General features: G+C 43.2%; 1 protein-coding gene across 4 annotated transcripts in view; it reads right to left on the bottom strand.

Moving 5' to 3' along the window:
* Positions 1-25699, bottom strand: part of itpr1b (inositol 1,4,5-trisphosphate receptor, type 1b) — a 144256-nt gene that overhangs the window by 53305 nt on the left and 65252 nt on the right. For 3 of the 4 annotated variants that reach the window (XM_034082656.1, XM_071203053.1, XM_071203054.1), the window contains 8 exons: positions 24225-24373; positions 23513-23624; positions 22425-22460; positions 16815-16850; positions 14734-14781; positions 13961-14090; positions 10007-10191; positions 257-440 (listed from right to left, as the gene is read on the bottom strand). In XM_034082656.1, coding sequence (XP_033938547.1) covers positions 257-440; positions 10007-10191; positions 13961-14090; positions 14734-14781; positions 16815-16850; positions 22425-22460; positions 23513-23624; positions 24225-24373 — 880 coding nt within the window. The remainder of the gene's footprint in view (positions 1-256; positions 441-10006; positions 10192-13960; positions 14091-14733; positions 14782-16814; positions 16851-22424; positions 22461-23512; positions 23625-24224; positions 24374-25699) is intronic. The other variant, XM_071203055.1, reaches the window with a different exon arrangement.

The raw sequence follows: 25699 nt of genomic DNA, 5'->3' as shown, positions 1-25699 counted from the left end.
GTATTTGAAATTGAAAAGACACAAATGTCTGTACACTCATTTAATTTTTTTAAGCTTTTTTCATAGACCTAGATATATTTATATGAATGATTCATTTGCCAACTTTTCAGACAAATAGGGCTCTATGCCGTGTTACTATAGGAGGTTTCTAAAACATATGTCTAAAGACACACACAGAAGACGACACATGATTTCATGTGACCCTTTGGAATATGATGTCCCATTTCCAGTCGGTGGTAATCTCCTGACCCCTCACCTTTATTGCGTGATGGCGCGTCTTTGTCTGGCGGCTCCTCTTCCTTCTTCTTGCTGCCGAGGTCGCTGGTGTTGACCGACACCGTGGCTTTGATCTCCTGCTGCGCCAGCTTCATGCGCTCATAAAACACCTTGAAGAATTTCTCGGACTTATTGTCCCCCGTCAATCGTTGGAAGAAAGATTTCTGGAGAAGAATAAGAAAGTAGAGCATGTGAGATGTTCGTTTTACTTTGTCTTGCACTAGAGATACATGCTCGACTCTTTCTGCTCCCTTATTCATTTAAAACAAATTTAAATTCAAGTTGGACACCAACATTTTTTTTAATTCTCCTTAATCAAAGAGCAAGGTCTTGAAGATCAAAGGGCATTTTTTATTAAATAACTGCCACTTCTTATCATTGTCTCTTGTAGTGTTTCTACACCGTGTAGACGGCACAGGTTCAGTTAGAGGCGGCTACATAAGCCTCTGCTCACCGTAAAAACCTTCTGAAAAGGCCGCCCTGGGCTCACCTGATTTTTGGGATATTGACATCCAGCCAAACTCAAATACATGCACCGACAAAGACAGAGCTACACACCCTGCTGAGGACACACTACTGTACATGCCCAGAAGCAAAGAAGTGCCAACTGAATAAACGTCTTTATATGATTTGCCTAATTTCCGTTGCAGTAAAATGTTGTGTGGCTGCACGACAATGCACATGTCTGCTTGTATGGGCTTTATGGACTATGCAGCATTTCAGCATGAGTAAGATGCTGAATTACACAAATGGCAATCTTGTCAGTAAGCCTCATGTGCATGGAGCTGTTGTTTTTCTGCAACAGGCTCATATGTTCCGTTCCATTTCCCCTCTCCACAATCCCTCCTTACATAAGACCTGTAATCAGCTGAGTGGTTACAGCGAGGGCACACAGCGCCTCAGCTATAAAGGCTGTTACATCAGCCTGTGCACCGCCGAGGAGAGAGTGAGCGGGGAAGGGAGAAAGGAAAACGGCCCTGCTTTTCGGCGCCAGAACAGAATGAAAGGAGCGTGTGTGTGAGAGCGAGGAGGGAGGGATGGTCCCAAAATGGCAGGAGAGAGGTGTGTGTATGTGTGTGTGTGAGGGGTGTGTGTATGTGTGTGTGTGTGGTGTGTGTGTGTTGTGTGTGTGTGTGTGGTGTGTGGTGTGTGTGTTGTTATCACAAACATAGATTCTGGGGCTGTGTTGAAAGCATGTTACATAAGATATCCAGGTTTAGCTCAACTCAGATACGTTTCTAAAAGAGAGAAAAGACCTGCAAGAGGAATGGATTTAGCCGCATAGAAATTATTTGATACCATAAAACCCTATTTAGTGAGAATATCTGCTGAAGGAATCACCTGACAAGCCCCAAGGGTTGCAGTGCACTTAATGCATTAGGCACATCTGAGTTGCTTTCTTTCTCTTTGTTGTGCAACAGTTTCTTCCCGCTTGTCTTGCAAGCTGTTCACATCGTGTTGTTGACAAGACAGGCTCATTCGCTGATAGTGACCTGATTAAGAGACCGCAGTGGACTTAGGCAACCGGGCTGACTTCTGCAGACAGCAGACTGCTGCACCTCCCTCCTGGCTGGTCTACCCGCATGTGCTACCTCTGCAGCTCATCCAGAATGCAGCAGCTCGTCTGGTCTTCAACCTTCCTACATTCTCCTCCGCTCCCTCCACTGGCTTCCGGTAACTGCTAGAATTCACTTCAAGACACTGGTACTTGCGTACCATGCTGCGAATGGATCTGGCCCTTCCTACATCCAGGACATGGTTAAACCGTACACCCCAGCACGTGCACTCCGCTCTGCATCAGCCAAACGGCTCGCTGCACCCTCGCTGCGAAGGGGACCCAAGTTCCCATCCGCAAAATCACGTGGGTTTGCTATCCTGGCTCCAAGATGGTGGAATGAGCTCCCCATTGACATCAGGACAGCAGATAGCTTACACACCTTCCGGCGCAGACTGAAAACTCATCTCTTTCGACTCCACCTCGAGCGATAGAACTATTAACAAAGCACTTATATACTAATAAAGGACTGGCTTACCTAAAGCCAGTTGAGTAGCACTTGAAATGTTTGGCTCTATGAAACCTGATGTACTTTATGATTCTGTTTTCTTCAAGTTTGTATCTTGTTGGTCGAATGTACTTATTGTACATCGCTTTGGATAAAAGCGTCTGCTAAATGTAATGTCATGTAACAGCTCCAGGACAGCAGCTTTACAAGGTTACCGTATTAAATAAACCTCATGACTGCAGCCGTAAAAACTCAATTTCTTTACTGATCGCAATCATGTCGTCAATACTTCTCCGTTATTTATGCACATTGCGGGATTAATAAAGTTGTTGATTGATTGACATAAACAGCATGCAACTGTTGCCTCGTGCTTTGCTACCAGTCAGTGTTTGATATCGGAAGTGATCTGGTATCTATTGGTAGTCTGAGAAGTATTGATCAATCATGTTGAATTTAGCTAAACATAAGCACAACATAGATGGAACAAAAATGCCCAAATGCAAATTCTGATACCGTCGGCCACCAACTGATGAGAATGTTTTTATTAGCCTTAAAAGTTGAATGTAAATGTAATTTCTTAAAGCAAGGTACTGATAGAAATGAGTGGGACTGGAAGATGCACTTTCATACACAAGGAAACCGGTTTCATCTTTGATACCAACCTGTTTGAGCAACTTCTCCCCATTGAATGCTGAGTCATTCTGTAAAGGAAATGGTCAGTAAGCCAATCAGCCGCAGCTCTCGCCCTGAGACAGCTTAGCCTTGTACATGTCTCACCACAGAGTCATTAAGCCTCCTGGGAGCTGTGCTGATCCTGTCAGTCACGTTCAGCCCATTATGTTGACGTCTCCTATTCTACAGATTCAACATGGTGGCCTCCTTCCTGATTATTCTGCTTTCCTCCCGTTCCTCCTCCCTGGCTGTCAGCTAGCTGCCACCCCGCCCTGGCATCAACACGTGCCGCTTACGTAAGGCCTGTTTACACCAGCAGTTGCCTCTTATTTTTTGTATCCGTCTCCCCCTCTCGCCTTTCTAGCCTGACACCTTGGTGAGTGACAAAGCCATCTCTGTGCTCATTGGAGGGCTTTCAATGGCGCACTCTGCCACCACGGTAACCACGGAGATTCAGTCAGACAGAGAGGTTTAATGAAAGTGAAATGGCACGAGTGAGTGTGCGTTCACAAGACAATCTGCAGGCAACGAGCCAAGAAACGTCAAATGAGTTCAGCAACAACAACAAGGGTGTAAATTCACCGATGCCACTAGAAAGCTGCACGTTTGAAGGGGATTGAAGTAACTCAACTTCTAAGAACGTTTTAAAAAGACTACCCTGCCCACTTTGTAGTTAGAAGAGTGCTGGTTAGCAGAGATAGGAGAAGTACATAGACTTGTACTTCAGTAAAAATCATTACAATGATTGATCATGAAAGTGTTCTCAAAGCTGGTGAAGGTGCAGCTAGTGTGAATGACTGTGTATACTGCAGGGAAGCTGGTACATGTTACTCCAGGTGAAATTAAAGTCTTTTTTAAGTGTTGATTATATTTCACATCATCAATTCATATTTGCAAAGCAACTAAAGGTAGCCTATTAAATACATGTAGTTGAGTAAAAGTCCATGATTTACCACTGAGTAAGTATCAAACTCAAATAAAACAAAAAAATACTCAAGTAAAGTACAAGTCCCTCAAAAATTGCACTTAAGTTCAGTACGTGAGTAAATGTAATTAGTTTCTTGACACTGATGACTAAGTTGATGACGCTGATGCCGGGAAACCCACTTTGCAGGAGCTTTTTAAAGCTTTCCAAGTAGAAGCAGTAAAGTGAACATGAACCATGCAGAGGTAGGTGGAGGGGAGTAAATCACAGCCTGAGGGTATCAGGCGTGCCACAACAAGCCCAGTGAGTCAGAGCGGTGGCACCTGTTTGGTCCTGTGACAGCTCAGGATCATCAAGACAGCGGAGATGGATGGGGGGGGCTGGGAGCTGCGGATCTACCCTTTTTCTCCCTCTTACATAACACACACAAACACACACTCTCTCTCAAAAGGGGGATGTTTTTGGAACAAGCTCTGGAGTTTCTAAAAATATCCAGGAGTGTGTACGTGTCGGCGTGTGTGCTAATGGAGTGCACAGATGAGTATGCAACCGAGTAGTTTTAGGCTATGATACAGTCTGAGGGCCTGGTGTCTGTCTGAGTTTCACTATAAGTGTCAGGGGGTGTAACGGTATCCGTATTCGTCCCGTACCGTTACGGTTTCGGAACGTCACGGTTCGGCACATGCAGTCACACGACGAATACGCCTTTTTTTTACGAGTGGGGGAAAAGTCTGTCATTCAGGGCAGTATTACACTACACTATTTATAATCCAGGGGGCGGTATTGCGCCTAAAAGCTGTTTGCCAGCCGCCCTTAAACAACAAATGAAGAACAAGAAGAAACAACAACAAAACGAACTAAATGCAAGAAGAAGAAAGTTAGTATGGCGATTTCAGATAACACACAGGAGCTAGAACCCACCTGCTTCTTTTAAATCTGCTGTGTGGGAACATTTCGGGTTCCCTGTGGACTACAATAACGATGAGGTGTGCGAGTGGTGGATCGGACAGAGGACGATGTGTCGGCGTTGTTCGATAGCGGTGCGGTATGCTAATGGGAAACACACGCCCAAACATGCTAACTCACATCAGAAGGCATCACCCAGATTTGCCAATCACGGAGCCCGGCAAAAAGACAACAGCGTTCAACAGCTGATCCCCGCTGCTTTTAAGAAGCCAATAGACATGAAAGCCGAGAGACCGAAATAAATAACGGAAGCTTTTGGCATATGTTTTCAACGACTTTGCGCTCTGGAAACACTTTCTTATTATTTATGATGTAATATTTTCAAGACTTTTCAGTTTTACAGCTTGATGAAACCCTTTAGTTTGACATCAGCCATTATAGATAATATGGTCATCTGAGTGTGTGTGGTACTGTTTATGGTTTGTTTTTAACTGTTTAATACAGTTAATTATTCAAATGTCAGAGTTCCTTATTTTGAAACTGAAACTTGCACTACTGTTCAAAAATAATAACAACAAACCTGGAATTATGCATTTGGGACTTTTTTTTGCTTTTTCTTGTTGTACCGAACCGTGATCCCCAAACCGAGGTACGAACCGAACCGTGACTTCTGTGAACCGTTACACCTCTATGAGTGTGCTGCTTATCGCTGAACAACAACCTGCAGGGTGTGAGCCGAGGTGTCAGACAACATGAAGGCTTGTCTATGATGATAGATGCAGGCGTGGGTTGTATATAATTAAAACAGGTAGGTCATTAATCATATATTATTTAATTAACTACAATTATTTTGACCCACTTGTGAATTAGTATTAAGGTAGGCTAAAATAAGGAAAGGGCTAGCAGCACCCAATAATGCAGTAACTTCACTAATAATGTAATACAATGTCCTGACTATGTATTATCAGAAACATATGCATTAAACTAAAAATCATCAGACTGTATATTGGACTCGGTAACCCTGCAGCCCCCTAATGGTTTATGCACTAGGGTTTCTAAGCATCTAATTGTAGTCTGGCCGTCGCCATCTTGGCTTTTTGACACAAAGAAGGAACAACAGAGCGTGTGAGTTCAGTACAATCACACTTCTAACTTCTATGAACTTAAAATGAACTCCAGTGAAATGGATAAAGTCCTAAGCAAAAACAGTGCTTTTGACTCGTCAATCACAGGGCAGCACCGCCTTAAAATATATCCCTGTTTGTCTATTTTAGTCTAAATTGGACTATAACGGTACGTCCACACAGCAGCTTCAGAAGAATCTTCCACCGCTGTCCAACGCTTCTCTGCCCAGTTGACTTTGAATGGGGATGACGTCACTTCGCCTCGCTTTTCCGCCTAACTGCATTGTGGGGGAGCGAAGCGAAGATTTCCAGGATTTCCAGAATCTCCAGGATTCAAAGTTGAGCAATGTTCAACTTTTGAAGCTGAGCTGGAAGCGTCCAGCCAATCAAACACGTTTATGCAATCTGACAGTAAGAAGCGCTAGCCAATCAACCGCGTTGTAAAGCAGGGAGAACCAGACCGCCGTTCATTTCCTCATATTCCAAACGAGAAGTTACGTAGCAAATCACCCGTGTCTTTACGACCAGAACTATTAACGGGATACAAACCGGAGGAACCAGGCATGAAGGGATGTGGCAGAGACAGTGGGGCGAAACTGGTAGCTTTTGCCTTGTTTGGGGAGTTATATATATATATATATATATATATATATATATATATATATATATATATATATTGCTCGCATAAAATCCCCGGGGCTTTTGCTTTGTATGTCGGGGGCGGGAGATTCATGTGATTGGTTGTTGGTCGCATTGCTCGCAAAAAATCCCCAAGCTGTCAGACACGCCCAGCTCCAAGATTTTTGAAAAGCTGCTGTGTGGACGTACCGTAATGCACCAAATACTATATTTATGCTAACTGCATTTCATTGTCTTAGTACTTGTATGCTGTGCAATGACAATAAAAGATCAATCTTATCTAAATGTGAGGAAAACTTGCGATTGAGACCATTTACTCATTCGGAAAAGGAGGTAAAAGATTGACTAGCTATCTAGGTCATGTATGCAAATATGAATTTACTGTCAAATGATAATCTGTCAGGAGGTATGGCACTAACGGTATTATAAATGTGGTATACTTCCACACTTTCTGAGAAGGACTTTTTTCTCGTTATCCATCGCAATATGACATCGCCAGTATAAACCCCCCTGAAATTAACGTTATTATGCTATCAGTGATTGCATTGTTTTACATTATTGGTCAAGTAATTCCATTATTTAGTTTAATTACATTTTCGATCAGGTCGAGTGTATTTTAATCACGTTTTCAGGAAGCATCTAATTGTTTTGGCTGATAAACATGTCTGTGGAGGGATGAGCGGTGGCCTGCTTAGTGTGTTTCCCTCACACATCATGCCGGGGAAAGCCAGGAAGCAGTGTGTGTTCCCTTACCCGTTCCTTTATGTATTCACTAACACAGTCACCGCCATATGAGCTCCAGCTCCGCAGAGCTCTGGGTAAATTCATCTTAAAGCTAACCAACTGCTCTATATCTCTCTCTCTCACCCCTGCTCGATTTTCCAAGCAATGTTGTTGGCTTGGTTACGACCCTGGATAACCTCAAAAACAAATAAACAAGTCTGCTCACAGAAACCTGTGAGCTTGTTTTATGTCCTGCTTTCATTAAGACAACAATAAACCTTCTGTCCTAAAAAGGGGCAAGGCGGCCGGCCGTTATGCAACACGGGGGACATATGGTGCATCTGCTGATATGTTGTAAACTCTCTCTGGACCACGATTGTTCAACAAAGCTCACTTGTCCCTGCGGCGTGCCGAAGAAGGAGAGAAAACACCTTACTTGAATCCTGAAACAAGAAGCTTCTTTATTGCGGTGTTTCTTTCAAGCCGATAAACTGATGCAGCATCCTTATCAAGTGCACTTTGAGGTTATTTTCAACAAGCACGGGCTACAGTTGAAACACGTTGTACCTGTGCTGTTAGAGGTGGAGATATGTATTGCCATTTCTCCGTCTATTTCTATTTGCTTTTTACCAAGAAAGCCAAAGACACCAGTGTACTGCACGCCAGGCCAGGTTGACTCCTGTTGAGTATCTTTTGTCATTTAAATATGTATTTTCTAAATGTATGTAATAACTGGGTGTATTTATCTATGTTGTATTTCCTGTACACACGAACAATGTTGGACTTGTGTTCACCCTGAAGTTATTTTTTAAATGTTTTTCCATATTAACTTGAGGTTTTTGCTCGTGCATTAAAAGTGTTCAATGCCGTATAGTCCGTTAAAACCCCCTTTGGACAAATGTATAATTTGTGATATTGGGCTTTAAAAATACAATTTGATTGAATGTGCGTGTATAGTTTGACAAACAAATGACACTACGGATAAAACTGATTGGCCCCCAAGCTAGCAACAACAACAACAAGCTTTTTGAACATCAAAGCATGTAAACATGTCACAGTCGAGGCCACCACATACAACATATCAGCATAATAGGGCCCCTTTAAGGTGAACTGACTTTTAACGTGTTCCAGCTATCTGAATGTAAAAAGCGAACACCCCCCGAACAACTGACGGGGTCGCCAGCCTTACAGCCTTTACTGGAGGGGTAACCTGAATTGAAACATGATAACATTTGCTCCAAGAAGACAAAGAGATTGCAAACATTAGGCTGGGGGGCAGAAAACAAAACAGCCTCCACGCCCAGTTCAAAGTGCACGCCCCAGGCTACTCTCAGCAGTGGACACTGACTATCTGACCTAAAAGAAAGGTCTGTTGCAACAAGAAATGAAGTCGATAAGTCACCTGAGATGATCTGTCCTGAGGGAGGCCACAGGAGAGACTGCTCCTCAGATAGCACTGCTGAAACATATTGGATCTCTCAGGAGGCCTGTGGGGATTAACGTCTTTTATTGCCATCTTTTCACCAGCGAAGCATGGTGTTGACAGCCTGAATGTTTGAAGGCCTCGGGCTCTGGGCTCTGGCCTCCGTTCACCCCGGCAGAGAGGCCGGGAGCAGCTTACGTAACAGGAGTCAGGCGAGTACGAGAGAGGGACAATTAACTTATGACGTGTTTCAGTAAATCACACTTTGAGGTAATTATGCTCACACAAACAACAAGTTTAACCGTGCAGATAAAAGCATTTTATTTTATTTAGAAAGACATCTTCATCATGATCAGTTAGCTCAACTGCTAGTTATGTCTCATTATAGATTCAAGCACCTGAAAATAGTGCACCCGTTTCTATTAATCAAAGATGAGTGACAGTCAGCATCGGAATAGATCAGACATATTCCCCCCTACTCTAAATAACAACACTATCCAAATAGGGGAGGATTATGCAACAAGCCGGTTTAAGCAACACAACACAAAAGTGAACACACACACACAAACCACAAAACCAGACTCCACTGATAGACGACTTCCAAGCAGCTCGCATTGGTCACAAATACGTGCATGCATGTTTTCTAGTTCCATGGCTGGAGACACACGAGCCCGCATGCACATGTGTCTGCAAAGCTGAAGTAATGCAGTTGCAAACACAGCGGCTCTCTACCTGTCGCTGGGAGGTCTGCAAAGAGTTGCCTTGGCAACCCCTGTCTGGCTTTGGGGAGGCGATGGCGCATTTTGTCCGCACAGATTTGACCTCGGAGACACTACGGTTCCTCTTCCTCTCTGACTTCCCTTTCTCCTCGACACGGCCTTAACTGACTTTTACGCCAAAACTTAAAGTGTCAATGAGTGCAAGACATCGAGATGCTTTCTGCAACCGATTGTGAAACCCTAACACTAACCACAACGCTAGCTTTTCTAAATGTACCCATTGCTGCACTGACAACAGAGTACTTTCCTTTTTCCTACTCCAAGTCCTCCTTGGCCACTTATCCTTTCTGCCTTTGGTGGTGGAGCTCCAGGGGAATAACTTAAATTCTTTGCAGCACAGCTTTGAACCCTTGAGATAACATCTTCCTGTTGAGATTCTGCTCATGCCTCTGTACAGAAAAAGCTGTCAGGAGTCCCATCTAATTGCAGTCTGGACGTGTGAGCGTTGGACCTCATGAACACTTTCCTCTGCACCACTTGTGCTTTGAAGTGTTGTAACCAGTTGTAACCAGTTGTAACCACTGACCAGCACTCACCTGGATGACCGTGTTGCCCCCCTCCAGCAGAGCGATGGCCAATAGGATGCTCTCCTGGAAGATGCGGTCGCTGGTGGCGTTCATGATGAGGTCGATGACCAGGTCAGAAGCCCCTTCTTTGTCCAGGTGGCACTGGACCGCGGCCAGACTCAGCTCCCCTCGACCTCCCACCCCGGAGCTGACAACTGTGGACGCAGAAGCGAATCATCGTCAATATTAAAACGCTGATGTATTCAGATTTCAGTCGGGTTACATAATGGAAGATACTGTAGGTCACAATTCATCATATTTGAATACTTAATGCATCTATGAGTTTGACCATTTCCATCATACTGCAGGCTTTATGCAGTTTAATGGATGTGTCGTGACAAGATGACGCATTATGTTATTATAGTTATAGCCTACTAAAAATATGAAAAAACGCGAAAGATAAAACCTAGTACAGCTAAAAAGGAAAGTAAGATAGTCATAGTATCAGTTAGTAAGAAAGCCTAATGAATTACGCCCCCCCCGCACACTTAAATCAACCAATTATAGTTTACTGGGAAATATTAAGAAAATAAAAACATTTTAATTGTAGAAAATAGTTGAAATTCAATATATAACAACTTAAATCACCACATTTCTATCATTAGTGCAAAAACTAAAATATTGCCCATAAGAGTCTTCAAAGTGATTAACAGTGTGTCCATACTTCTTCTTGGATAAAGACATATCGGTATTAAGAGGAGGAAGGCCGCCATCTGCAATCGGCTGATGACTCATCCTTGGTTACAGTTCCGCTCAAACAGCTGGTTTGCTAGATAGCATCAAGTTTCCAAGAATCCTGAACAGAAGCACAGCTGACTTCGTAGACAAGTTTAATTGAATAATTGAAATGTGTCATGCCCCAAGCTAAATCCATTTAATGATGTCAATGGAGCCCGTGCACCGCAAACTTCCAGGAAGGCCTACATAAATATGTCGTCAGTACTTCAATAATTATGGCTTTAAAGAAAAGAAAAGATCCAGAGGCTGTGTAAAGCCGGCTTATACTATATATAAGAAGATGGTGGCGAGTGCGGACGCAGCGGCCCCTCGCTCTCCCGATTGATTGTTGTGCTTTTGTTTATGTATGTCATGTATACATGTCTGTTAATTGTGTATATAGAGCAAGTTAGCATGTTACCACTTCCGGTTCCTTCGGCAAAAAAGCAATGCAATCTCTCTCCATCGGATTTTAGAAAATAGCTGGAAATAAGGTCTGTGGTTTCGACACATTGAAGAGAGGGATAACGTTTTGTTCTACGACATTAAATACATCAGCAGTGATGCCGCTGGTGATTTCTGAAGAGTTGACGTGTCTGAAAAACGATGGTTGTTACCAAGTGGCTGAATAGGACTACAGAAGTTGTCGATGCCGTTGTACGTCATTACGCCAAACACGTAAAACACTCCTGCTAAGTATGTTTTCCCCCCCGTGTTCTGCTTGAAAGCCAGTCCCTGCCTCCTGCAAACTGTTCAAACAAACTATTACAATTTAGAATCGGTAGTTTTGAATATGGATCTTAAGTCGGCGTGACGTTGAAGCAGCGACCCTGCTGTAGTTCCTTTATAGCATTACGTTAGCATTTTGCTTCCGGCGACTAGATTTATGATTCGAAAATTATAAAAGTAGGATAGACATGTGGAGATTATCCGGCTGAACAAAACGTTATCCGTCTCTTAAATGTGTCTCAACCACAGACCTTAGTTCCAGCTATCTTCCAAAGTCCTATGGAGAAATTGCATTGGTTTTTGTCGAAGGAACCGGAAGGAGTTTACTTCCGGGTTTTAGGACGCGTCACTGTGGCACTATATTGGTATATACATATTTGTATACATATTTTGATATATATTTATAATTTGTAATCAGGATTTCGATCTCTCCGTCTGTACATACAAACTGAAAGATTGACAATACATTTGACTTTGACGATATGACCATATGGGGAAAAAAAGTGTTTGCAGCAACAGGTGTATTTTCTATCCATCCGCCACAAATAACATCTGATGGCACTGCAGCAGCGGTGAGACAACAGCACCCATCAGAGCCGTCTCTGGCTGTGCGAGCCACTGAATCAACAACACATCCCATTCTAGACGGAGCATGGCTCTCTGGTCGCCTGGCAACAACACGGCCCACGTTATGCTGAGCAGAGAGTCAGTATGCTCGGAGGCAGAGTCGAGGTCCAAGGGCTTAACGGAGTACAAGGCCATGTTTGTGAATAAGATATTTTTGTTTTTCTTTTCGCTCTCAAGCCTTAGAGATGAGCGATGACTCATGGCTGTGATGAGACTCGTCGGCATGAATAAATGTCAGTTAGGAACGATCTATTCGATTTGTGAATGTCAGTCTTGATTGAGGAAAGATTGAGCAAAGTATGGATGGCGAGACGGCTTTTTTTCTTCTTCACAACATATCTATGGCTTCTTTAAATGTGTTGTTGTGAACCCGATGCACACATGCCCATGATTGCCCAAGACTGCAGATTAACGATATGCGATCCAGGTGGGCGACCGTGTGAAAGCCAACTTTAGTTTAGTTACCCAGCGGAAATTGCGCCTGTCGATATGACTATGCAATCTGTGACAAACATTTCCTACGTGATAAGACCTTCCGCATAATCTGACAACACTTTCCTGTGAAATGTATTGAATGATTTGACATTAATTTAACTCACTACATTCACAACAGGGACCGGTTTTCTCACAAAGAAATAAGTAGAACTTTTGGAGTAATTGTTTTATTTCCATTATGTCAGGTTTTATTATGTTGTGTCTCTCCTGAGACATGTCTCCATGCTCTTTCTTTTCCTCATACTGCCTGTGCTGCAGCACCCCTTTTCACCCTCTGTCTGAAACCAGAGCCCAGTCTGCTCTGATTGGTTAGCTGGCCGGCTCTGTTGTGATTGGTCAACCACTTAGAGATGTCCCGCCCCTTAGCCTATCATGTACAATGTGTTGCAGCGCGAGTGGTACATAGTGATGTTACTATGTTACAGAGGTAAACAAAGGAGTCCAATGGAGGCGTTTCGACCGGGGGGGGGGGGGGGGGGGGGGAACTTTGGGATTTTAGCCTTTGCAGACCATTTACACACTACAGGAAATGGAAAACCCCTGAAAGCATAATCAGGGTATATGCAGGAATCCTGAAGTCAAATGTAAAACCTTTTAAGACCGTTTTAAAGACCCTTTCCAAACATTATAAGACCTCATCGCCACTTCAAGTTTTAACCGGTTACCTTGGTGACACACTTTACCTCACATTGACTATATACAGTATTGATTGTCCTTCCTCCTTATCTTCCAACCATTTGGACTGACTGCAGCTGAAAGGTTTCACAGTTCTCGATCACTAAACATGTAGCAGCTGCAGAAGCTCAACTATTTTAATGTTTGACTTAATTTAGTTTTGTGCATTTAGCTTATTATCGCACTGAAGCAGTTTTCCAGAGTAAATCATTCAAAAACAGTTCATCTTATCTCCACACACACACACACACACACACACACACACACACACACACACACACACACACACACACACACACACAACCCTAACCAAGTCTTCACCCTAAAATTAATGATACCCCTTATGGGGACCTCCATTTTGTCCCCATACGTGACTATGTAAACAGATGTAGGTCCCCACAAGGATAGTAATGCTAACACACACACACACACACACACACACACACACACACACACACACACACACACACACACACACACACACACACACACACACACACACACACACACACACACACACACACACACACACACACACACACACACACACACACACACACACACACACACACACACACCACACACACACACACACACACACACACACACACACACACACACACACACACACACACACACACACACACACACACACACACACACACACACACACACACACACCTGTAGGTGTTTTCCCCGGCGCTGCAACAGCAAGTGGGCCGTTGCTGAAGGTTGTGAGGCTCTCTCTCCTCGGGCCGGATTTCACATTCCCGTAATATCGATTGACCAAGATCTGCCGCAGAGCTTCGCCCTGTTAGTGAAAATGGATGTTAGAAGATTAAACTAAAGTTACAATGGCACAGAAATGTATCAGTCACACGTGGAAAACCCCACAATATAAAGCTGTAATAAGTTACAAGTTTACATAGAAATCTCTCTTTTGCAGAATGGATTTTTTTAGTTACTTTTAGAAATTCTAATTTCTGCCGTACAGAAATCGGGTATCAATAGAAATGTATACAAGAATACATAAAAAAGGAGAAAATCATTGTCATCATCCTGAAAAGATACCCCTCTTTGAAATATCTCAAAACACAGCATCTTCATATTTGAACTTTGCCCTCCAACCTCAGTCAGTGATGTTCAAAGGCGACACTGTGCCCTCTCTCCTCTCAAAATATGCTGACAGTCAGCGTTTCCCCATATTGGCCTGATGTAAATCAATGCAGCGCCGTCACCGACTCAGCCCCTCCGGCCCAAAACATGTCACAAAATGTCAAAGAGGAGATGAACACCCAGAGTTCAGGTCCATTCGTCGATGTGCCACACATGTTTCATATCGTATAACTGCCAGGGGAGTGAGTGATGGCCATGCTGTGGAGCAGTGTGACTGTGAGGGCATCACAACAGTCAGTCAGTTGTTGGCCTGCAGCGGACCAAACGTTAGTACCTACCCTCCTTTGATCCTCCAGTTGCTTCTGGGGCTGGTTGGGATCAAGCTCCTTAAGGTGAGGTGAGTTAGCAGAAAGCAATCAAATGTAAGAAAGAAAAAAAAAGGCAGGAAAAGGAAATTTGGGAAAGAAATTAGAAAACAAAATAGGGTGTTAATACAGTGCAAATTAGTTTAACTTCACGAGCATGCAGGAACCAAAGTAGATCGTGCAGTTAAAAGGGAAGTGGTTGTGTCAGGGAAGATGCGAGGGCGAGTCGAAGTCATGCAAGGCTTCATGCAAGGCTTCATGCAAGGCTTCATGCAAGAAAGGACTGACATGTATTCTAAAACATCCTACACCGATGTATTTATTAGTTAAATATTACATTTGGATGTCATTTTTCCTCAACTTTGCACACCCAGAAGACCACTCGCGACAGTCCAGTGTGGGGAAGTCAAACATTGCAGCCCACTGTAGATCCTCCTTCATTACTTTACAGGCGAAAGAGCCAACATTATTTACATAAGAGCATGACAAAGTGCCAGAGGGGGGTGAAACACAGGCCACGAGAGGTTACATAATGGAGCCATGAGTTGCTGACACACACTGTAAGCACCAATCTGGCATGGAAAAAACACCTCACCCATGCCTTCAACCCCCCCCCCCCCACCCCACGGAGAAAAGGTCAGAAAACTGGAGATTATTCAAAAACCAAGAGGTGCGAGGAAAAGTGAACGAGAAGCAGGAAGGAGAGGGAAAAATGATACGTGGACAAGTGGGAGGCGCCTCACATACAAGGGCCGATAAGTAGCATAGTTGAAGCGACACAGAGGGAGTGGTTAGCATGAGAGGGCCCTCAGACGAAGAGTATTACAAAGTGATGGGATGTGACTCGTATCTATAAAGCTAAAGAGATGTGTGAAGTACTGTAACAATTCACATGTATCAATGGGTTTGTGAGGCCAGTGGTGAGCAGACTGTCCATTCACTTACAATCTGAGCCCTTCCCTCACAGCCTGAAGAAGGATACCGTACTTTTCGGACTACAAGCCGCGACTTTTTTCCCCATTTTCTTCGTACAGCTAACGGCCACTAGGGAACCTCCTAAATCTATGGATTTTACAGGTACAATTAACCACCTTTAACTCTATGGGCTCTATGACCGGTCCGCGCCCGCCACCTTTAAGGGGCGGGCTCCAGCAGGAAAAGCTGGAGGCCGGAAAAGAGTGAGACAGGTCGCGCGCCAAAGTAAAAGTGGAAGGCAGACGAACAATTTAGCTGCTGCGGCTTATATGCAGGTGCGCTTTATAGTCCGAAAAGTACGGTATATATGAAAGATTTCCCAGCAACTCTAAAGGACACAAAGTTACTGCACACTCCCAATTACTTGCCGAAATGTAGCTTTCCAATAGCACCAACAGTGTGCAGCTACCGTAGAGAACACAACATCAGCTAATCCTTTTAATATTACATTGTCTAACTTACTGTTTGCAAACAACTTCATCAGATAACACTACAAAGCAAACAATGCAAAGGCAATGTATTGTTGCTAAGTAACAGCTAGCTGGCTTAGCTTGTTTGCTTGCTAACGTTACCACTAGTGAAATACTATTGGAGTGTTTCGTGTAGGATGCTAACAACTTTACAGCTAACATGACAGGTATTGATTTTACAAAAGGTGTACAACTAACAATTGTTTTCTTGTCGGGAGGAAGTCAACTAGCTAAGCACAGTTAGCCAGCCAGCTGAAACTTAGCTACATGGAATAGAGCTGCATTATCTAATACATTATTCACAAATAATTTGCAAACAGTAAGCTAGTTAGAACAATGGAGCCAATACTTCAGATAAAATGGAGTAATATTACGAACAAAAAGAATATTCTCAATAAAGGATTATGATGTAATGTCACATCAGTGTGTTGGCCAGTACCCAGTATGCTCAGAAATCTTACTGCAGGTCCTAGAAGGCCACTGGTTTCACTAATGAGGATTTTCTGAAAGTACAACATGCGCTACATGTAACACTGAACATGGGGGTAATGGGATGAAGTATGGGACCCATATTAGCAGTCAACAGGCTAATGGGGGTCTTTAACACACCTCAGCAGGGACTTCAGGCTCGGGGGGCGGTGCCAGCTAATTGGAAATAAAAGGATGATAGTCAGAGTTTGAAGATGTTGAATTAGTCACATTGCTTCTGCTTCTAAAGAATAGCAACTTCCTTAAAAACCTCTTGTCCCTAAATGGTCCCTATTTTCGAATGTAACTTTCTATACGTGGCTTTCTGATGCTCGCTAAGATTGCCAGTCACATGCACAACTGCACATGTGTGTGTGACTTAAAGAGCCAAGGGGGGACAGAAAAGGTACACAAGATTGTTGATCCCCAAGACCTTGTGGATAATGGATTGCTTACAGTATGTCGACAATTATTTTATTTCAGCGTGTCTAGTGTTTTTATGGAGCTATTCTAATTGGACAGCAGGGATGATGAGCAGCAAGAAAGTAGAAGGACTGTTTTGAACTTCACCGCACGATAGGCTTTTGACTACAATGCTACTTTGTGTTTAGTAATCTGTGGTTCACTATTCACATCCTGTTGCAAAGCGTGGCGGTCCGTCACTCGGCATGACAACAAAAATGCACACTCATCGCTATGCCGATATGTACACTTATCTCTGTGTGCATGTTGGTTGACCTTAAGGAAACACCAGAGTTCATTTTGATCAAGCAGATTGTGGGCACTCGTAAGGGTTCAAACCGTAAACAAAAAAAAAGTATAAGTGCATTGTATCCTTGTACGATACGAGCTGCAATGGGTACACAACTGAATGATTGTCGGTACATTTGCTAAACAACTGGAACAAATAAGTAAAAGTAGGTTGAACTTTAAATATTTAACGGTGTGGATTGCTGTAGGTAATGGCAAGACTGTTATATAGTATACACACAATTATAATAATGAAGCATAAATTAAACATCATTTATAGATTTAGTTATTAAATATAAAAAAAAATTGGATGATTGCCTATACATTCAGATTACAGTTAATGCAGTTTATAGAAATCCTTAATATATACACAGAAAATAAAACCTCACTCGTCTAGAATCTACAGATATCATCTATTGTCACAAACTAAATGCAACCTCAATTGGACATATACGCAACGTCTCCCTCTGAAACCCAGTCACAATGCTTTATGCTGATTCATTGTGCAACTGGACAGGAATTCCCCTCCATCAAGCCCACTTTACGTCAACACAGATTTCCACAGAGAAAAGGTGATGTGAGAATGTTTCATGCATGCAACTGAAGCTATTTGTGACACTGCCGCCATCCTCGTCTGATTCAGATCAAAATGTAACCCCTGGTGGAAAGACAATAAGGGCAATATGTGAAACCTGACCTAATTAGCTCCGTTAACCACGTCAACAGCTTCTTTTGGCCGCTTAAAAAATGTGCATCAGCTGGATGGCTTAACCTGAAAACTGTCAGCAACAGTTCCACTGGTTTTGCTTTCCCAGAATGTGTGATAAAACCTCCGAGGTCATGTAAACACAATGGGATTCAGGGCATTGGTCATATCATCTCATTGACCAGAACAATCTGTATAATCATCGGGGGCTGCACTTTCCTCAGGGAGCTCCTCTGTTTACATCGTGATACAGAGAGCCTCAACTCATATCCCAAAACAGATGCCCTGCTTCACCTCACCGGGAAGTCATAGCAGAAATGGACTGTTCATAATCAGTCAGTCCTCTGGGAAAAGGCTCGTTTTGTATCCCACTCCGCTGACAGTATAACATCGGCCTGTAACAGAAGCAGACCCGAAACAATTAACAGCTGTTATGTTTGCTGAAGTGCCCACACCCACCACCCAAAGTAAACCCCCACTTCCCCATGCCTAAGTAGAAGTTCACCTGGAAGATATCTCAGCTGCACTTCTATAGCCACTGAGCGTTACACATCAGTGGACAGTTTAAAGTTCCAGGAAAACGGAGAAGGGAAAAAAAAAAAAGGGGGAAAGAAAATGTTTGGCTCTTATGCAACTGCTTCCTGAGAGCTGGCTGGAGCCCAGGCATCGTACAGCATTAAGTGAAGGAAAGTGGGACAGCGCTGCGTGTTGGTGAGGCGCGTCGGCAGCGCCCCCTGTTGATCAGGAAAGACGACAACAGCTCAGAGTCTCCCGGCTTCTCCTACAGGAGGATAACCCAGGACAAGCGGAGTCTATCTGAGGGCAGGCTGGCCGAGTGAGTGATGGGAGTGGCAGCTGGATATGTCGAGGTTAGAGAAGGCCAGGAAGTAGAAGAGAAAAAGGGCTCGCAACTGGAAGTAAAGGAATACTATTTGTCAAAGGAGCGGCGTGCGGATGTGGTCAGAAATATGCACGAGGGGAACTGGTTATCTAGAAATCTCCAGCTAAACAAATAATATCTGGTCGGATAATGAGTAGATAAACACAGATAGAGGAGAGCTTGTGAAACACGGGCATAGAAATAGCCCCTTATATAATGGTGACTGCATGGATGTGTTACGTGCTCAGCAAGCAGCATTACATCGTGAGAACATGGGGCATCTTCTCCGTCTGACCCCTGCGACCTCCCGTCTTTTCACAAACAGCGGATCTCACATTCACTTGAAGAAAACACACTAACACACGCAGCGAGCGATATGACCCGGCCTGACAACGAGGGGGTCAGGCCTTGTTTTCCCCGGGCTCGCATTTTATCGCGCTTCTATTTCTGGAGGAATTAGATAACCTCTGCTAATGGGGGGGAACCGCCGTGCTCCACACACACACACACACACACACACACACACACACACACACACACACACACACACACACACACACACACACACACACACACACACACACACACACACACACACACACCACACACACACACACACACACACACACACACACACACACACACACACACACACACACACACACACACACACACACACACACACACACACACACACACACACACACACACACACACACACACACACACACACACACACACACACACACACACACACACACACACACACACACACACACACACACACACAGTAGTGAAACTGACAGCTGCACTCCTTCCGTGAGACCTTTGAGTGGTGGGTGTGTTATGGTGGGTCAGGGAGCAGCAGCAGGCTAAATGCCGGGGTTACATAACAGCCATCGTGGCAGTTTATCTTGGAGGAAGTTGAGGTTCTGGCCTGCCTGTGTGTGTGTGTCTCCGTTTGTCTGTCAGGGGAACGGTACTGCGCGCTGCTGTTCGTATAAGTTTGCATGAATGAGTGACATGCAGCATGTGCTGGGGAGGCGAGCGAGGGAGTGTGTGTAAATACTTAGGATGCATATGGGAGGAGTTGGCGAGACAAAGAGCTGGTCTCTGAGAACAGCCCTGTTTTTGTGGAATCCGGGGATTTCCATCGCTACAGCATTTTTAAAAGGGGGAGGGAAGGAGGGAGAATGAGACTGAGAGACATAATAGAGAAACTGAGAGCTTATCGCTTCCTGGCAACTCTGGAAAGACCCTTTTCCGACAATTTCCACATTTCCAGAACCAGCATCGCGTTGACTTCCCTCACACTCACCATGCTTTTGATTAAGTGTACCGTCTCCTGGTCTGACAATACGTGCTTTTAGTTTCGATCTATTTACTGATTTACTATGAAGGACACTTTACAGTTAGCAAAAGAATCCCAACACAATGTCCACACACTTTTTTCCGAGCATTTAACTATATTAAATATCTGTCGTCATGGAGATTAATCTGTTCACATGCTTCCTCACTAGTTGTTTCCATAGCTACTCTTAGAGTTCTCATCTAAATACCTAGAATTGGTCTAAAGGCTAGTGGCCATCTTAAAGGCGTCCTCCTATTATGCTAATGTTCAGGTTTCATATTTGTATTTAGTTTCTCTACCGTCACATGTTTACCTTCTTTAATGTTCACAAAGCTCTTTCTCATACTGCCTGTGCTGCAGCACCTCGTTTCACCCTCTGTCTGAAACCAGAGCCAGTCTGCTCTGATTGGTTAACATATTTGTATTGGTCAGTCACTTAGAGATGTCCCGCCCCTTAGCCTATCACGCACAATGTGTTTGAGCGCTAGCCAATAGAAGTGACTTTTACAGAACCCTAACAATCTACTGGTAGTTATTATAACATTTGTTTTAGCAATTAAAAAAATATCTTGCTTCTAAACACAACCCCCAACAAACTATGAATAGAAGTCTGTGGGATTTGTTCCATCCAATGGTATTTGTCACCATTGAGGCGTGAGATACGGTTCCTCTGCAGACACACCCAAAATCCCCGAACATCTCCTCCCTATCAGAAAACCGGTTTAATCCGCTTCCTTAAGGCCAGAAGTCATGGCCACACACATATTTTTGCAACGCTCCAACATGACATACACACCTCTCCACACACTGCTTAGTGTGTTATGTTCTGTTTGATGGAGAATCCCCAGCTATATATACACTCACACCTGCTCTTGTAATGGTGGCAAAGGGCCACCATCCATCATAAAGGGGCTGTGTGGCATGTAGATCATAGGTGACAAGCAATATAGAAACATCGTATTGATGTCGAGCAATTCAAATAATGATAATATCAGAGATTATCAAATCAAGATAAGAGTCAGTTATGAACTATGATCACACACACACACACACACACACACACACACACACACACACACACACACACACACACACACACACACACACACACACACACACACACACACACACACACACACACACACACACACACACACACACACACACACACACACACACACACACACACACACACACACACACACACACACACACACACACACACACACACACACACACACACACACACACACACACACACACACACACACACACACACACACACACACACACACACACACACACACAGTTTAGGGTGCAGTATCTTGGCAAAACGAACTTGACATGTTGACCACAGGGCCCAACAGTTGCAGTTCATATTCATGTCCGTCCAAAAAATCACAACTGCATAATTGTATCATAATGGACACTTGTGGGACATTCTCCATATTAGCATGTACATGTCCAAAAACATCCAAAACGTGACTTTGATCACCAAAGTGTTATCCGTTCAAGTGGATGTTCGTGTCTATTTGAAGAGCATGAGATGGCGTAACCTATTGCTGTGTTCATGTAATGGGACTGAGAAGCTACACATATCTTAAATGTGACGAAGTGTGAGCAAAGTATGTGACGGTGTGTCAATTGAAAAGAATGCGACCAGAAATTGTCCCCCTTTGTTTCACGGAGACTTCGAGGCCCAAAAGTATCACACCATTTGTGACGAGCAATCTTAGCTGCATATCGGAGAAGTAATGGGCAATCTACGAATACCTAATGTCAGTTGGTAAAATGCAGTATTATTGTAAAGTCTCCAGACATTTTCATTAAAATAATCTTATTCTAAAAGCTACTTCTTCTCTGAGAAGTGACTGCCATATACTGTACAGGCACAACGGACAACGTTAGCTTGACATGCTATCAGTATGCTAAGTTTTAAAATGGGTGTTAACAAGGGGCGACTCCAACAGCCACAGACAGACTAAAATGTCTATCGCAGCACAAGCATGGTGTTAGTGGGAGACGAGTCTAAAGTGTGTCACAGTAGTAAGTAAAATGATCAACCTCAGCCACATCCATCTCATCATCAAAGGCAATCAGCTGCAAGAGAAGAGGTGTAGGGAGCAGAGAGTTAGTGCGGCGGGTTAGTGAGTGAAAGCTCGGTCACCGGAGTGCAAATGTGAAGCGTGACACAAGCAGAACGTAAAGTTAGTCGAGAAGAAAGCATGTGAATATATGCATCAACACTGTTTTACACTGTTGAAATAACACATGACCTGTAAGCCCATATATATTGTAATATACACGTATAAAACTATAATGTGAAAATGTTTTACGATCAGTTTTTTGTTTATTTAAATATGTTATTTCCTATTTTATTGGAGATTATACTTTAACCATTCATGTTTATTATATTTTATTGATTTAGTGTTTATTTAATTTGAGTGTACAAACCCAATTTCCCCTGGGATGAATAAAGTATTCTGACTGAAGCATTTAAGGTGATGGTAAAACTCAACACAGTCATTAAGTAAATGCGGAGGTCTTTTTTCACGTGTCTGTTTTTTTTCTTTTTGTCATAAAGCTGCAGCATCAGAAGTTGTCGTATCAGGCGCTCCCATCTCAGCCTTCAATCAATAAAAACATGTCGCTTTGAAGATTAAACAAGCAGGCTGAGGGTTTCATCAAATACACATTAGTTCCATTAGTAGCTAATGAGGTTATTACCAATCAATGAATGCTAGGTAGCATTAGTGGAAGGCATGCTTGATGTGACTGCTGGTGAAGATGTTGATACGAGTTACTTCAATAGATTTCATGTTTTAAAAGTTGCTTAAGGAAGAAAGTAATGAGGGGATGGTCTTTTTTATTAAATATGTACCAGTGTTGCTAAATATAAAGCTGGACACACACCGGTAGGATTTATACCTGCCCTGCTGCAGTGACTTTAAAACTTACATATGGATCTTTTTTGTGTTCAGGCTCCAGAGGCAACCAGTTTATCTGATCTTGTGTCTTCCAAAATGCTTTGTGCAGTGGGACAGAGGGACACTGTATATCCTGAGAAGTCTTTTATCTCACGTGGGGGGGGGGGAATCTAGGCCATGACTACAAGCAGATGATGAAGAACAGGAACACAGAGGGTATTGTACCTTTTCCCCATAGCCCCGGTCTTTCGTCATCATTTCCCTCAGTGTCTGCAGCACTTTGATGCACAGGCGCTCCTCGTTCTCCTCCAGCAGCTGCTTGGTGTGTTTGATCAGCCTGGAAAGAGCAAAGAGAAAGAAAAAGATGCGTAAACAATCGTTAAAAACACGCAATTTTTTATATTTTGGCTGATATCCGTCATCACACACTGATCTTGTGTTAGCCCAAAACAACAGATTTCGAGCATGAGGTCGTAAAGCTTGTGAGTGTTGACACTTTTCCACAAATGAATGTACTCCAAAATGGCAACCATAGTAGAGAGGCAATCCCTGCAACAACAACAACAACTCTCTCTGTCTCTCGCCGGCTTCCTGTAATCCATCAGAGTTCTTATCAGGCACAACAAAACACCAGGATGTAAAGGAAGGTCTCACAAATATGAATTATAATTGTTGGAGCCATTTTATGCAATTATAATGAGGATATATAAGGCATATTTTGAGTATGATTTATGATTATTTTTTGATTTGTTAAGCCATTTATGTAATAATGTTTTGAAATTTCTCTGGTCATTTTGATTAGTTTTTCTTGAATAGACCTTTTGTTGTCACTGATTCGCCTGTATTGGGTAAGGCATTTAAAATGTGTTAAATGTTTGTAAGCAAAGAACCCTGGCTGCCTCTGAACTCTACCAACGGGCCAAATCGTCAAACCTACTTCGATATGAATCCTCCACTTTCACATTTCTTGCGAGCTTCTGTGTTCTCGGGGAAGAGCAGCTCAGGACGATGGAGGACGTCCACCAGCACAGAGAGCTCGGCCTGCACCAGAGGCCTCAGTCGGTCCTCCAGCGCTGACACGATGTCCTGCCGAGCGGAGGGACACACACAGAGAGAGACACACTGCAGTTTACCACAACACTTCGTAATCACTTACTGGTGATAGAAAGTCGCCTTAAAAGTGAAGTCAAAAGCCTGATTTCCTTCCATAACATGTAGGTTACCGGGGCTACACAATGTGTCAACATTTGATCAAAATCGCAATTTAGACTGGTGCAATATGCAAATCACAAGAAGCCCAATTATTGATGATAAATGTGAAAACAATTGCATTTTTAAAGTGGACCTATCCTGCTATATTTGAAACATGTATTGTATACCGATACAAAACATGTCTGTGAAGTTTTTTTCAGATCACCCATTGTAGCCATGCCTCTGCTCAAACCCCTCTTTTGAAGCCCCGTTAGAGAAACGCGGATCTTGGGTCCTTGGCTTGAAAAAAAAGAAAGAAGAGGAGGCGGAGCTAATGCCTGATCAGAATTCAACCGGAGATCAAGTTTAATTCTGCTGTGATAAAACGCCATCAAGGATTATTTCTGAAACAGTATGGCGCTCAAATGCTCTTTCTCTTGCGGGTTTATCACAAGGTGAGTTCCTTTTTTATTTCCTGCTTTTTAAAACACATGTGCTCTCCAGTACAGGTTAGCTCTGAGTGTTAGCGAGGCTCGCTAATGTAAACAAAGACGAGATTACGTCCAAAACACATCAGGCATCGTTTCTGATAGCAACTTTCTGTGGGTCCGCCGACGTCACAGCGGATGGAAATCTGTATCCACTCGTTGTGCACCCGTTTTTAAAAGATTTGGGTACGGAGGAAAAGAGAGGGTTTTATTTGCTGACGCTGCGTGAGTTCCCCGACACACCGGGGACACATATGTATGTATAAAAGACATCAAAGTGCATTTTGCACGATAGGTCCCCTTTAAATGAAGAATTGTGAAACTGCTGAGATATCCCCGTCTACAAATCATATTCTACAGACTTATAAAAAACAAATATATGTTGGCTTCAGATCCTCTTAAAAAAGTCACACTATAATAATTTTATATATTTTTTAATGATCGTAAGAATAGTTAAAAAAAAAAGGATCAATCCCTCCAATATCTTGAATCATGTCGTGCAAGCCTACAATTAATTATCATTAAAGTTGCAAATGTATTATCTTTTCAATTTACACACGGCATCTATTGCACGTCTGTCCGTCCTGGGAGAGGGATCCCTCCTCTGTTGCTCTCCCTGAGGTTTCTCCCATTTTTCCCTTTAAACTGTGGGTTTTCTTTGGAAGTTTTTCCTTGTACGATGTGAGGGTCTAAGGACAGAGGGTGTCGTATTGTCATACTGATATTCTGTACA

The sequence above is a fragment of the Pseudochaenichthys georgianus genome, chromosome 5, assembly GCF_902827115.2.
Source record: "Pseudochaenichthys georgianus chromosome 5, fPseGeo1.2, whole genome shotgun sequence".
In the NCBI taxonomy this organism is placed as follows: domain Eukaryota; kingdom Metazoa; phylum Chordata; class Actinopteri; order Perciformes; family Channichthyidae; genus Pseudochaenichthys; species Pseudochaenichthys georgianus.
This window is presented reverse-complemented; position numbering and strand designations above follow the sequence as displayed.